The sequence below is a fragment of the Uloborus diversus genome, chromosome 2, assembly GCF_026930045.1.
Source record: "Uloborus diversus isolate 005 chromosome 2, Udiv.v.3.1, whole genome shotgun sequence".
Lineage (NCBI taxonomy): Eukaryota > Metazoa > Arthropoda > Arachnida > Araneae > Uloboridae > Uloborus > Uloborus diversus.
In genome coordinates this window covers 2412525-2427540 of record NC_072732.1, presented here as the reverse complement: position 1 = coordinate 2427540, position 15016 = coordinate 2412525, and the positions used below count along the sequence as shown (strand labels likewise).

The following is a 15016-nucleotide window of genomic DNA, read 5'->3' as shown; positions in this document are numbered from 1 at the left end:
ATATCCACAAGACTTTGAAAATTGATTTAAAAAGAATAAAACAAAAAAGTCATGCATACAAACAAAAATTACTAGGCTTATTAGCATTTTCTACGTTACGGCGTGCGTTTGTTTTACCTTTTTCATCCGCCATTAGACGGTGACTGCAGTGCCCCCTATAGTTTGTTGGAGTTGCGAATATGGATTAGTTTCGCAAGTCTTTAATATTTAAATGGTTCTAATTAAATTAGCACACAAACAAATCCTAGAGGGGAGCAAGGATTCATTTTTAGTACCAAATGCTTAAAGTTTGAGATATATATATATATATATATATATATATATATATATATATATATATATATATATATATATATATATTCCCCCCTTTTATATGTGAAAAAAAGAGGTGAAATTTTGTGATGATAACATTATTCTATTTCTAAAATATATTTACACTAAAAAGAATGATTTTTTTTTTTTAAATGCCAAGCACTTTTTATAATGCACTCAAAAGGACAAAATAACTTTTCTTGTTCAGAAAGTACATTATTTAATTATTCCAGTAGATTTTCGTTTCAACACTCAAATTTATGACAGAGAGTTAGGTAATGATAAGAAATTCTCTTCATGACTTGAGCCGCACTTTTCCTTGTTTGTGGAGTCATTTTCTTGGAATAATTGAAATCTACAGGAATACTTAAATAATGTACTTTCTGACCCATAAAAGTTATTTTGTCCTTTTGTCCTACCAAGCACGTTAATAATACCAAGCACGTTATGAAAAGTGCTTGGTATTTTTTTTTTAAAATTCTGTTATTACAATCCATGGATTGAGCCGATTTGGATACGAGATGCCTCTTGTATGAGGGGACATGATTCAGCTGTTTAAATTTATTAAAACGAAAGATGTTACGGGGCTGAAGTTTAGCACCGAAAACAGGACGAGGGGTCATTGTTTTAAGCTATTTAAATCTCAGGCTAACATGAATATTAGGAAAAATGATTATCTTAGCAGGATCCTCTCAAATTTTGAACTTTATAACTTTTGATAGTTAAGTTGTCTCTCGCCAACTTAAGGTGGGAGGATGTTAAGCCTTGCAAATAGTTTATATAAAGTTACGTTTTGAGCCGCGTGTGTCGGCATCCCTGTTGTCAAGGCAACAATAGCTTTGGTTTAAAATGGCTTGTTCGGAAGATTTGGAGAGCAGAGTTTGCAATGTGAAAAGAGCAAATGAAATTAGTATCCTGTTAATCTTATAACTATGAAGTCTGGTCTTTTGCAAGAATTTTTAAGTATAGCTACAGGTTTTTAGTATAATTTCAATAAGGCATGAGAATGCAACACTTAGCAGGATAGTGGAACCTTGGAACAGCTTAGCGGAAGAGGTGGAAGAATAAAAAAAAATGTAATATTTTAAAATCAACACAACAGCTGAAAAATGTGTGTGTTTTTTTTTTTTTTTTTTGAATACTCACAGTGAAAAAATATTGAAAACAAATCAAATATATATTATGTCTTACAGTGATCATTTGACATATTTTTAATGAAATATTAACCCTACACAACTGCGTAGTTATTTGTTTTCAATGAAATAATTTTATGAAAGTAAAAAAAAAAAATGGTTTGTTGTATGTTTTATCAGTAGATCTGTTTCAAACAAATCTGAAGAAGTTCTTCTGCCCTTATATAGAAGTTTGGTAAGACCTCATTTGGAGTATGCTGTTCACTTTTGGTCTCCTTATCTTGAGAAAGACATTCATGTATCGGAAAGGGTTCAAAGGCGGGCTACGAGGCTAATAAGTGGACTTTCTCACTTAAACTACGATTCCAGGCTCAGAAGGCTAAAAATGTAGTCTTGAGCAAAGAAGAGACATGATTCAGTTGTTTAAATTTATTAAAATGAAAGATGTTGCGGGGCTGAAGTTTAGTACTGAAAACAGGACGAGGGGCCATTGTTTTAAGCTATTTAAATCTCGGGCTAACGTGGATGTTAGGAAAAGTTATTATTTTAGCAGGGTAGTGGAACAGCTTACCGGAAGAGGTGGTAATGAGCAAAGGAGTAGACAGTTTTAAGAGGGCCATTGATCTTCACTGGGGGTTGTCAATGGACTAGGACCAGTCTAGCTGGGCCCAGAGCCTGTTGCTGGTCGTCACTTTTGTATTTGTAATACATTATGAAATCCTCAGAACAGAATGCCTGATTTTTCTTGTTTTTGCTGACATCCGATCTCTTCTTTGGCAGTCGAATCATGGCGGTGGAGAGTGCCGACGAATTCTACTGCATCATGGGGGTCCTGACCAGAGAGATTCTCGAGTTCGGACTCATGGATGCCAACATGTTCGTCAAGGTAACGTTGCCTTCTCTGATGGAACAGTTTCAAATGTGCTCTTTACTCTTTCAAAACTGTTTTTATTTCCTTGTACAAAAATGAAGTATTGTATTCGCGAAAAAAAAATTCACTCAAAAATAGACCTTCATTTCCATTGTACTCACCCCCGAATGAATGTTGATTTTTTTTTTTGTTTTCAACCCGACTGCACGTGGATATATGCCTAGGAACGTACAGACACCCAAAATATCCGTTTTGACGATCCCGAGTTAATTACAACGAGTATTCTCTTGCCGTCTGTATTTACGTAGGTATGTGTGTAGGCAAGGGTCGATCTAGGTTTTATTTTTTGGGCCCGCATTTTGTGAAAAAGTAAATTTTTTTTTGAATTTTCTTTATTTTTGTGAGGAATTTTCATGAATTTGCTCTTTTTCCTGGAAAAACGTAACATCAAAGCATTTTTGTCATCATTTGTTCAGAAAGCCATAACGAGTATAATAAGAGCAAATGACGTAATATATAAGAAAAAAAATATATGATTAAAATTCGTAGATTTAATCAAAGATCTTAAAGAGTGATGCATTCAAACAAATTTTAATTGCAGGGTATTTGCTATATAGTAAATGGGGCTGCTTTTACAATACGGAATTTTTGAATGGGGCAGCAAAGCGGACCCAATTTTGGCCTCGATCGACCCCTGGTGTAGGTATCTTGCATAACTTAAGAATGGTATGTCCTAGAAAGTTGAAATTTGGTACATAGACTCCTCGTGAGGCTAAATGTGTACCTTCCAGGGTTCGTACGGGTCATGGAAATCCTGGAAAGTCATGGAAAAAAAAATAAGCAAATTTCAGACCTGGAAAAGTCATGGAAAATTGAAATTTTCATTGAAAGTCATGGAAATTTATTTCAAGTCATGGAAAAATGTCCTGGACAAAGAGAAAGTAACAGTAACTAAAAGAGCATTAGAAATCTTAAGTGATTTAACACTGTAGCGCATAAAAACTATTAAAAGTGGAAAACTGAACGATCCCAAAATCATATCTGAATTTTAAAATCTCATTGCATCCACTTCTGTCGCAGCCGCTTGCCTTTTTTTGAGATGTGATTTTTCTGCTTGGACATCACTGATTTCGAATAAATTGTTAATTTCAACACTTCTTATGTTTCATATTCTGTAGTAGCGAACTCGCACGTTCTTGGTTTTGCCACGCCCAGTCAAAAAAGGCAATTTAATTGCATCCGAGTTAGGTTCCATCACTTGTAAGAACTTTATTATTAAATTTATCAGAGTTGATCTTGATTTATTGAAGATTTTAGAAAATAAAGAACTTTAGTCAGGCGATAGAATACAGAAAAAGAGGAATTCTAATACTCGAAAAGAGTAGTGCCCAACATACGGCCCGCAAAACTAATCTATTCAACCCACTGCTACGCTCAATGTCAGGAATCTAACTTGTTCTGGAATTTCTGAACCTATTAATTTATATGCATTTGAAAATGTGCAAATAAGTAAACAAAACAAGTATACTTTTAAATGAGAAGATTGAAAAAACCATTCAGTAATGAATAAAAAAAAATCTGGTTTAGAAACTTAAGGAACTAAACTATGCGGCTTTATTTTAAAGAAGCAAAATACTGTCAAGTTACGTGGATGATTAAATGTTCTGTTGACACTAAAAGGCAACTTTTGAAGCAAATTTATTGAAACTTAGTGATGACTCACTCATTCAACCTTTGTCGCATTCAATATCATTCTGCCTGTTGATATAAAAAAAGTTACATATTTAAGCATCATCATATTCGTTTCACTGCATTTTTACGTTACTTAAATTTATATCATGAAGACAAATAAGAATAGTTTTTTAATTGTACACTTATATTTTTTCCATTACAAGTAAGTGCTTCAATGAGGCTGTGGCATTCATGTAGACGTTTTGTTAATGCTCATTTCCAAAAATTGGTAAGTTTGAGATTAAATAGTGCTATTCTCTCCGTGTAACAAGGTCATGAAAACTTTCATTGAAGTCATGAAAAAGTCTTGGAAAAGTCAGGGAATTCTTTCATCCAAATAGAGTATGAACCCTGACCTTCCCTTTTGGTTGCATTCGGGTGTTCCTAAGGGGGTCTTTTGCCCCTTTTTGGAGGGAAATCATTGTTCATTACGATGTAAGTGGTGTTATAACTTGGCGGACACTTGGCGATATATCGCCAAGTTTCATCGCCAACTTGGCGATTTTTTTTTTTAAATCTGGTTTCAATTTGGCCATTGTTGGTGCTATTTAGAGAGTAAACTCTTGAATCACATTAAAATTGCCAGTAATGAGGAAATAACATTAAATTGGTGTAAAAGCAAGTCATCAGCTCGTTTAAAGGATGACATGAAGGGGTTTTTTTTTCCTTCATTTGTAACGTGAAGGTGTCCTTTTTGCAGACGCTGTGCACCCTGGCCCCCTTCCCCTTCCCCCGTCTGCAGGAGCTGCGGGACAGCTACACCTACAACATCCAGCCCTTCAGCGCCCCCTGGGGGTCCGAGGCGGAACTGCAGATCTTCTCGGGGGAGCCCGAAGACGAGGAGGAGGACTCCGGGGCGGCCAGGTTCTTCTTCGCCCACGAGCTCAACTGGTACAGGAAGAAAAGTGAGGATGTCTTAGGATTTATAACCGTAAAATATTTGTTTTCACTTTCTTCTATATCTAATACATAGAAGAAAGTATTGGATTCGTGCAAATTTACGAATTTCGACGGATTCGAACGTTTTGAGGTGTGCCGAGTCCATTTCGACCATTTTTGGAAAATGTCTGTCTGTCTGTGTGTGTGTGTATGTGTGTGTGTATGTGTGTGTATGTGTGTGTGTGTGTATGTGTGTCTGTCTGTCTGTGTGTGTGTGTGTATGTGTGTGTGTATGTGTCACGTCTGTGTGTGACCAGTTTTTTGTGGCCGCTCTACAGCAAAAACTACCGCATGAAATCGAACGAAATTTGGTACACATATGTGCCCCTATGTGAACTTGTGCCCATTGGTTTTCGGCGCGAATTCCTCCGAGGGGGGTGGAGCATTGGGACGTTTTTTGAGTGACGAGTGCTTGCTATTCCTCGGGAAGTAACTGGCGGAATCAAACAAAATTTGGTCCATATGTTGCCCCTAACAGGAGCAGGTGCTGATTCAATTTTGGTGTCAATAGCTCAAATGGGGGTTGAGCTATAGAACGTTTTTTGTCGTCCATTGTGACTGCTGTATATCAAGAAATAACGAACGGAATCAAACAAAATTTATCGGCAAGTAGCCCTTAGTGGGTATAAGAGCTGATTTTATTTCAGTGTCAACAGCTAAAAAGGGGGTAGCGCAATCACCCGTTCTTTTTTTCCATTTTGAGTGCCCTATCTCAAGAAGTAATGCTACGTTCCGGTTGAAATTTGGAATATATGTGAATCCATACGTAAACAGGCATTGGTTCAATTTTGACGCCGATCACTCCAAGAGGTGTTGATTTTTTTTTTTTTTTTTGAATAAAAATAGCTTTATTAATGCAACAATAAGAAAGATAAATCGTAATAGATTGTCGTCTGCGCATTTCTCGTGATTTTAATTGTATGGAAATGATCGGAAATATTATCTCAATGATTTAAAATTTTTAACTGTTGCCATCTTATGTTTGCTAACAAATAAAATATTTGTAATTAATTCAAGCAAGGCTTTTAAAATAACTTTCAATTTTCGCTCTTTGCTTTGCTTTTTTATCAATAATTCAAATATTGGGATGGTCGTCAAGTTTTTGCATGTGTCATTTTATTTTTGTTGGGACTATTGCTTCCTCGTCAAGCATTGGGAGGGATCAGAAAAAAAGAAAGAAAAATATAGAAGAAAGTTTCATGATAGCCACAACATACTAGTTTCTTTTTGCAATTACAGTAGACCCTCGTTTTATGGGGTTTCGATTATACAGTAGAAGACCGTTATAACGCCGACCTGTATAACGCAATTCTCTATAAACCGCACATTTTTTCAGAAGTAAACAATAGGTTTTGAAGTCAAAAAACTGCCTCTGTTTTGCACTGCAAACATAAAAATGGTTAGGAAAATTGAATTTTGAAACAGTTTTTCGTCTTTCCATCTTGATTCAAAGTTTTAAATTGAAAATTAGTGTTCATAGTAAACAGAAAATACCACCAGATGGCTCTTTAAAATGCAGCTGTTATGCAAACCATGAAGCTAGCAGAAGTGCAGGATTTTGATTGTGAAACATATTTATTTGTGAATAACTCATTGTAATATTGGTGCTTTAATACTCATTGCAGATAAATCTCATTCTGAAGTGCTAATATATAGATACATTCTGAATATTAGTTTCGAAATTTGTAAAATGACCTATGTAATGCCAAAACCTGTATAACGCAAAAGCTCTGGTCCCAAGGTGTGCGTTATAACGGTCTTCTACTGTAATTAGTGTTTTAATACTCATTACAATTTTCTGTCTGTCAAACCCAGGGCTCAGGGAGCCACCAGGTCGTGAACATCTGTACCAATGGTGTTCTGGCTGGACAATCCAAGTGATATTATCCCTGTGTTTAATCTTTGAGTGGATCTCCTGAATCAAGTTTATTCTAGAAATGCAAGATGTTTAATTGTTAAAGGTGTGTTGTCAAAAGTGGTCTCAGAAAACTTGCTCCACCTCCATGCCAATTGTAGTCCTTGAGGGGTGAAAAAAGCATGCCATTGAAATTTTTACTTATTTCTAATTTTAAATACAGATGCCTGATTAATGCATTTCGAAATAATGTAATCATCCCCCCCCAAATAAAAAAAGAGCATTTTTTTGCTGTAAAATAGTTCTCACATTCTTGTAAGAATCATCTCTCGGAGAAGCCTTTAGCCCTAGAAAAAAAAAAATGAGTGAGAATGACTTAATGCTATTTGAATATACTGTCGGCCCCGCTTAATCGAATATCGTCGATTCCAAGAATATTATTCGGTTAAGCGGAGAAATTTTCTTTACCATTCTAAATTGGCATTTGTCTTAAAACGTAATCAGTACCTATATAAAGGAAATAACTATAAAATTGTTTTGAAATAAGCTAAGTAAACAACAAAATAGTTTAATAATTTGTGTATGAATAAAAAGTACATATGAAAATTATAATATAATTGCTTACAATTTGAGCTGTGAAATTTTTGTTCTGGCACCTCTTTTCAATACAATATTTTTCAAAAAATTCTGTAATAGTGTATTGCTTGCTTAAGGTATTTTGGGAACTTTTCTATCTCCTTTTCTTCCCTCCTTGTCTGCCATGTTTTACATTTAATATTTATCAATTCGTTATGGTTTGAAATGTGTGTGTTATTTAATTATCGACTGCACTATTTATGATTTTTTTTTTTTTTTCAAAAGAAATGAAATAGATAAGAGGAAATGTTTTGACGGAACATGAATGTGTTTCCTTGCCTGTTGATGACAAAGAATATTGTTTCATATTTTCACGTCAATAATTGCTCTTACCGTAACTTATCTCTAATTTATTCAGAATTTTTCTCAACAAAAATATTTGCTGCAGTTGATAAATATTATTTGATTATCCAGGGAAATTATTTGATTAAGCAGGAATCTTTAACATTGCGTCAATGGGGAAATATTCGGTTCCGGGAGGTTTTATTCGTATAAGCCGGGCATTACATACCTGAAACACATGTATGTAGTATTCTGCAATTTTAGTCAATTATTACAGTTTGGGCAGTTTATTTCTTGTTTTACTTTTAATGCACAAAGGTATTTATTCAACTGTACTGACATGTTGAAATATGCCCAAACACAATGGAATACATGTGTAACACTTTTTATGGTGTTATCAGCTCCTTTGCTGGGTTGATCCAGGTTTTTATTTTTACATCTAAGGATTTTTGACGAGCCATAATTAGTTATATCCGCAGTAAAAAGCACCAGAATGTGCTCGAAAATCAATGTTCTTCCATTATGTAGACCATGAAGCTAATAAAAGTGCTGAATATATGCACTTTTTTTTAAAATTGCGAATCCTACTTGTGAATCATAGATGCGGTGAATGATGTTGAATTGCAATAGTTGGAGTGGAGCTATAATCAGGGTTGCCACGCCACAGGGAAACCTGAAGAAACAGGGAAAACACAGGGAATTAAAAAAACAACAAAAAAAAAAAACAGGGAAAATCCAGGGAATTTTGAAAATTTTCTCAAAAACCTGGAAAATGCAGGGAAAATATTTTTCAAAAATCAATGCTCAAATATGTAAATTATCAATTAGTTCAGAAATAAAGTAAAATAATTTTTTTTTTTTTTTTGTTTGTTTAAGTGAACATTAAAGTGTCTATCACAAAAGCAAAATCTTTTTCTTGTTTTATTTAACATGCATCTTGAATTTTTTGATAGCTTAATTTAGAGAGCATGAAATTAGAGGTCAATATTCATCGTTCTGCTTAATTTTTGCTCTTTTAGGTCCAAGTAATGAATGATTAAGATAAGGCTTTTTTTTCCCTTGAATAAAAATTTAAATAAATTCAATTGCCATTCTATTGTTTCAGTTATAATGAACTCTTCTTCATTTCCCCTTATTATTATTATTTTTGGGGGGGGGGGTCCCCTGTGATGGTTGCATTTTCATACAGGGAAAACACAGGGAATTTTTTTTCCAAAAAGGAGTGGCAACCCTGTTTAATACTCCATTTAATTATCACTTTGTCTGATATGCAAATGAATGCTAAATGTTATATTTTCTAAGCTTGTGACATGATCTACGTGATGCAAGACCTCTGGTCCTGAGGTGTGTGTTACAGTAGAAGACCGTTATAACTCACACCTGGGGACCAGAGCTTTTGCGTTATACAGGATTTTGCGTTATATAGATCATTTCACAAATTTTGAAACTAATATTCAGAGTATATCTATGTATCAGCACTTCAGAATGAGTTTTATCTGCAATGAGGGTATAACTTTGATATACTCCCCCAAAAATTACGCGCCAAATCTGGCACTCCCTATGGACCATTTAGGGTTGCTGTTTCTTATTTTGGTGTTGCCAATTGAGGTTTTTTCAGCTTTTAGGTTTTTGTTGTTTCCAAATTTAATATTTTCTTGTATTTTGTACCATTTTTTGAGTTTTTTTTTTTTTTTTTTAAAGTTTTGTGGCAACAATTTTTGGATTTCATATATGTTTTAGCGCCATTTCATTTATTCGCCATTTCTTTGCGAAGTGATCAAGCAGATTTCTGATTTACTGTATTTTGCCGCAAATCTGGTTGTATTTTCCAATTATATTTTTTTTTCTAGTAATTATTTTTATCTTTTAGCTTTTAATATGCCTACTGTATGTAGTGTTGTTGAAAAGTTTCAGGGAATTTTGAGCCATAAAACAGGTATTTTGCTCGGCGAGAAAAAAAAGTCGCCAAATTTCCGATTTGGGGGGGTATATCAAAGTAGTTCCGCAATGAGTATTAAAGCACCAATATTACAATTAGTCATTCACAAATAAATATGTTTCTTTATTACAAGAAAGTGAAATATCCTGCACTTCTGCTAGCTTCATGGTTTGCATGACAGCTGCATTTTCGAGAGCCATCCGGTGTTTTCTGTTTACTGTGAACACTCATTTTCATTTTAAAAGCTTTGAAATAAGATGGAAAGATGAAAAACTGTTTTAAAATTTAATTTGCCTAGCAATTTGTCTGTTTGCGAGACAAAACAGAGGGAGTTTTCCAACTTCAAAACCTATTGCTTACTTCTGGAAAGTAGTGCGGTTTATTGCGTCATATAGGTCGGCGTTATAACGGTCTTGTACTGTATAACAGTCATCCAGCGAGTGTAATGACGCCAACTGAATGGTGTGTAATGTGTGTAGGCGCCGTCCCGGAGAGCGATTTGCCCGCCAACCTGGGGTCTGCGTTCAATGCGGAGAGGATGAGCCTGGACATCTCCTCGCTCAAGAAGCAGTACGGGAAGCTGAGGGAGAGGCAGAAGCAGGCACACATCATACTGCAGGGTGAGACACTCTCATTGGTCAGACTCCTATGACACGGTTTATTCGTGCCGTGCTATTTCGAAACGGTGTTATACTAGACCATACTTGCCAACTCTACGGGGGAGACTCCCGTTTTTTGCTTCCATCTCCCGATTTCCCGTTTCATCAGTCAATCATCAAAAAGTTTCACTTTCTTCTCAATAGATGGCGCCCCTTTCTAGTCTACCAGTGAGATGGGGATAAGAATTTTTCCAATTAATAACTTCGTTAGTAAAAATTTCTTTTTCGAAGCTTTCCACATTGCATGTTCAACAAAGCACGTGCTCTGCCGAAAAAGGCAGCAGATTTCAATCTTTTTGCATCCTGAAATTATTTCAATTATTTTGAAAGTTTGAAGTTATTTTACCATGTGCTATCCTATACCTACTTATTATATATATTATTTTCAATATATATTGATTTTTTTTTTTTTTTCGGATTTTAGGAATTAAATTTTGGTAGCTACTTTTCTGGAAATGCACCGAACTTTAAGCAAGTTCACTACTTATTAGGTTTTTCCTTTGCAGTATGTTTTTCTTGCTGCTACCAATTAGCTTACATCTTCGAGAAATCCCCATTTCACTTTTAATTTAGTATTTATGTTATCTAAGAGCACAATTAATAATTATAATGTGAAGATATGTCTCTGGTGAATCACCTATACGGCTGTAGTGGAATCTCCTGTTTTTTTTTTCCTTCAAAGGTTGGCAAGTATGCTAGACTTTCATTTATTTAAATTTTTTTATTTATTTTTATGTATTTGAATAACTTGAATCGGGGCTATATCGTCGCCTCAGAGCAACAGTAGGATATCTTAGTGTTATTCCTGGGATTAGATGTCTTAGTGTTGCTCTGAGTTATGTGTTGTGTAATGTTGAAGTCGAGGTGGAGAAGTTGAGGATAGCAGAAACTTCAACGTGCTATTTTGAAATGGTGTTATAGGGTAACAACCCCAGTAATTGGCACTTTAAGAGTTTGTCCTTAAACTTACCTTTGTTTTCATTACTTATAAATATATATATATATATATATGTATATATATATATATAAAGTTATCAAAATCACCAGTAATTGGCACCTGATACTCCAGTATATGACACTTTGTAATCCAGTAATTGGCACCTGATAGCCCAGTGTATGACACCTTGTAATCCAGTAATTGGCACATGTTAATAAAACTGGAAAATCATTTTATTTTTCACTTTTAGATTACATAATTTTAGTCGATTATATTTTATCATCATAAGGAACAATTAAAGTTAATTTAAAGTAGATAATTTTACATAAATTAATGTTAAATCACGCATCTTCAAGTTGAAAACGTATTTTAGAGAAATAAAAATAAATTTGGAGGGTTGTATGGAAAAAAAATATCGAGAATATTGCTGTTTCATTTGTCGACATGCAGTTTCGATTTTACGAATTATAGCTACGTCCGCAGAAAAAAGAACATTGACACGATGATTCTCGGGGACCATGAAAAATGAACCGATTCTCTACAGTCCCAAAATCTGACTGATGGCCAAACATATTTGTTTTTTTATTGTTTCTCTTAAAAATTTAACTGAATATTTTGTAGGATTCAAATCAATAGTAGAACCCATATGATGTAGTTGCTGCAAAAGTATCGGAAATCAAACTAGTGACACATTGCCCAACAAATTAGTGACTATTATTGGCACATGTGCCAATGACTGGGGACTAGCAAAACTGAAGCACCACTAAATGGCATCATTGTCTCAAAAACTCAAAAAGAGACGAAACTTTACTTCTACTCACTCAAAGTAACATCTTTCAACTAAACAAAACTTTCGAGAACAAAAATTTAAAATGTACTTTAAGTGACTTAACTTCAGAGCAACGGTAAGATATCTCAGTATTATTTCTGGGATTAGATGCATAGACTAATAATAAGAGTAGACCGAGCCATGGCAACCCTTTTGCTGCTCATAAACCAAACCATGTGACTGGTGGATATCCTAGCAACGGCGGCCGTCGATCCTAGCAGACGATCATAATAAACGAGAAATAAAATAAGTAAAATTGATGGAACACGGAAGAACGATCTTTTATGGAGTCCGATTTGTAAATTTACTATTCTAAGTTGTAAATATTTTGTTAATATAGCGAGTTTTTCGTTTAGATAGTACTAGCAAAATTACCCGGCGTTGCCTGGGTTAGCAATAATTATGAGAAACAACCGTTACTTGCATTTGTTTTCTGTTTTAAGTGAAAGAACTTAAAACACACCTTTTTGACGTGATTTAAAATCTAGCTTCTTCCTTACTCATAAAACTAAAGTAGCAGTAAGTAAAAAGAGCAAAATAGTATTCATTTAGAAACGAAATTTACGAAAGCTTATACAAATTTGAAGAATTTCCGAAATATGAAATTAAACTTCACATGTTTAAAAAGATTTATCAGTTAATACTTATTTTTTTTTTACATGGAGTCTTACCTTCTCTGTATGTCTACTGAAGAACGAACTGTTTAAAAAAATGTAGCCACGCGCCCGTCATCCCCTTAAACTTGCTTTAGTTATTTTGGGAAATTTCAATTATTGTGGGTTCTTGGTGCGATTTAAAATGTTACTGAATTTGCGGGAATCGTTTTGGATAATGCTCCCCCTCCTTACTTTGTAAAACGGTATGTTACTAATTTTTATTAAAGAGGTATTGTCGCCATATGCTAAAATACTTTTGGTCACCATAAAATGGCGCTAAACAATTTCAGCATAACAATTTCTGCTGTTAGATTGGATAATGATTAAAAAATCCAATCAGAACAAATAATTTTGAAAAAAAAACCATTAATTACACTAAAGCTCCGTTTAAATGGAAAATAATCAACCAAATCTAGTTATTATTAGCCAATCTTGGATAAAAAAAACGTTACTTTAAGATTTGACTTGAGAAAAGCCTCAAACAGTCAGACGAAACACAAAAACATTCAACAATTCTAACTATGAACTGGGAGTTGAGATGATACACTAAATAATGAATTGGGTTGAGGAAAGCTTTCGAACATGGAACAAAAAAAGCTCATAACTCGTTTTTCATACAACTTAGAACTTTCTAACAGATGTCATCTTCAGCAGAAAAATAAGCGCTTTCGATGGACACATAATTTTAAAATGTGCACGTATTTTTTCGCCGTCATATTGGGGCATTTATGCAAAAATTTGGACAAATTAGAATAAAAAAGGAACTAACGATCGGATTTTTTTCGAACTGGTCTACAAACCTCCCCAGTACCAAAAGAACAAACGGTGAAAGTTTCAGCCAAATCTGCCGGGTAGTTTCTGAGATCTTAGGGAACAAATTTACCAAACTCCATTTTTATATATATAGATTGTGCATTTTCTTTAGTCCATTTCAATAACTCTCTAAGCAATGAAAGATGCAAGCGACCAAGAAGAATCGGCAAACGGTCAGATTTTTACCTACAGTTTCAATTTAAGATACCGATGAGTACATTTTTGCGTTAACGCAAAACGTTTACGCCATCTCGTTCACGCCGACGCTGACAGCTCCGAATGAAATAAAAGTTACCGGAAACTGATCAAAAACTATTACTAATGTCAAAACAATGCATAAGTAAAAGAAAAACAGTTCAATCTCTGCACCTGGAAGTTTTTTTTAATGAAAACACATTGTCTTAAAATACATGTCGAGCGCCAAACTATAGATAATGTTTCCATCTAGCAACCATGCTGCCAAAGTCTTCGCCAAGCCCTTCCACCAGTCACGTGATACATATACATCTATGAACCCATTTTCTTCATCAGCAAGAATGAGAAAGCTCGGTCTACTCTTATTATTAGTCTATGATTAGATGTCTTACCGTTGCTCTGAGGTGACGACATATTTTGTGTAAAGCACTCCCTTGTTTCCCACTTCAGGTGCCTTCCAGAGCCACTTCCAGAACGCTAGGCGCAACTCCCTGGCCGTCAATCACCTGCTGGTGGGGAAGAGGCCCCTCACCAGGAAGAAGTCCGGAGGACCGCAGTTCGTGTTCCCGGAGAGGGCCCGCGGGAGGGACCCCGCTCCCCGGCAGCAGGAGGAGGAGAGGAGCGACGACCCGGAGGAGGACGACCCCCGTCGGCCCCCCTTCCGAGTGGAGGCGGTCCTCCCCCACGGGGGCACGATACCCAAGAGGGCGGCCCGGCCCTCCGCGGACTCGGATCCCGGCTGCAGCTGCAGCCTGTCCTTCAGCTGCCCCCTCCACGTGGAGGCGGCCCCCCAGAAGCCCCCCCTGGGGAACCCCTTCCCCACCAAGAGGAGGGTGGGCTCCATGAGGCAGTACAACAAGCAGTGAGCGAATCCACGCATCTTTGCGCCATGTGATTTTTCGGTATTTTTACAGGGTTGCCGACTGCTCCGTACTTTGCGGAGTCGCTCCGCGAAAATGGCGAAACTCCGTGGCTCCGCGGAGAAGTTGTTCTGCTCCGCATTTCCCGGCCGAACGTTTTCGAGCTCATATTTAGCCGTTATCGTGTCAAAAATGAAAATATGGGAAATGAAAGATGCTTAGGCTCAAAGATTGAAAGAGTGTTTGAAGTTGTTTTATAAATAGTTATTTTTATAATAGTGCTTAAAATGATTGATGAAACTCTAAAACATTTTTAGATAAGCAGTTTTAGTTATTTTTATTGATTTTTATACAAAATACTAAACTGCT

The 15016-nt window shown here is 35.6% G+C and overlaps 1 protein-coding gene across 1 annotated transcript in view; it reads left to right on the top strand.

Moving 5' to 3' along the window:
* Window positions 1-14653, top strand: part of LOC129217744 (TBC1 domain family member 30-like) — a 47115-nt gene extending 32462 nt beyond the window's left edge. The window contains exons 7-10 of the mRNA XM_054852083.1: window positions 2226-2331; window positions 4748-4952; window positions 10178-10318; window positions 14238-14653. Of these exons, the coding sequence (XP_054708058.1) occupies window positions 2226-2331; window positions 4748-4952; window positions 10178-10318; window positions 14238-14653 (868 nt within the window). The remainder of the gene's footprint in view (window positions 1-2225; window positions 2332-4747; window positions 4953-10177; window positions 10319-14237) is intronic.
* The last annotated feature ends 363 nt before the right edge of the window (window positions 14654-15016 follow it).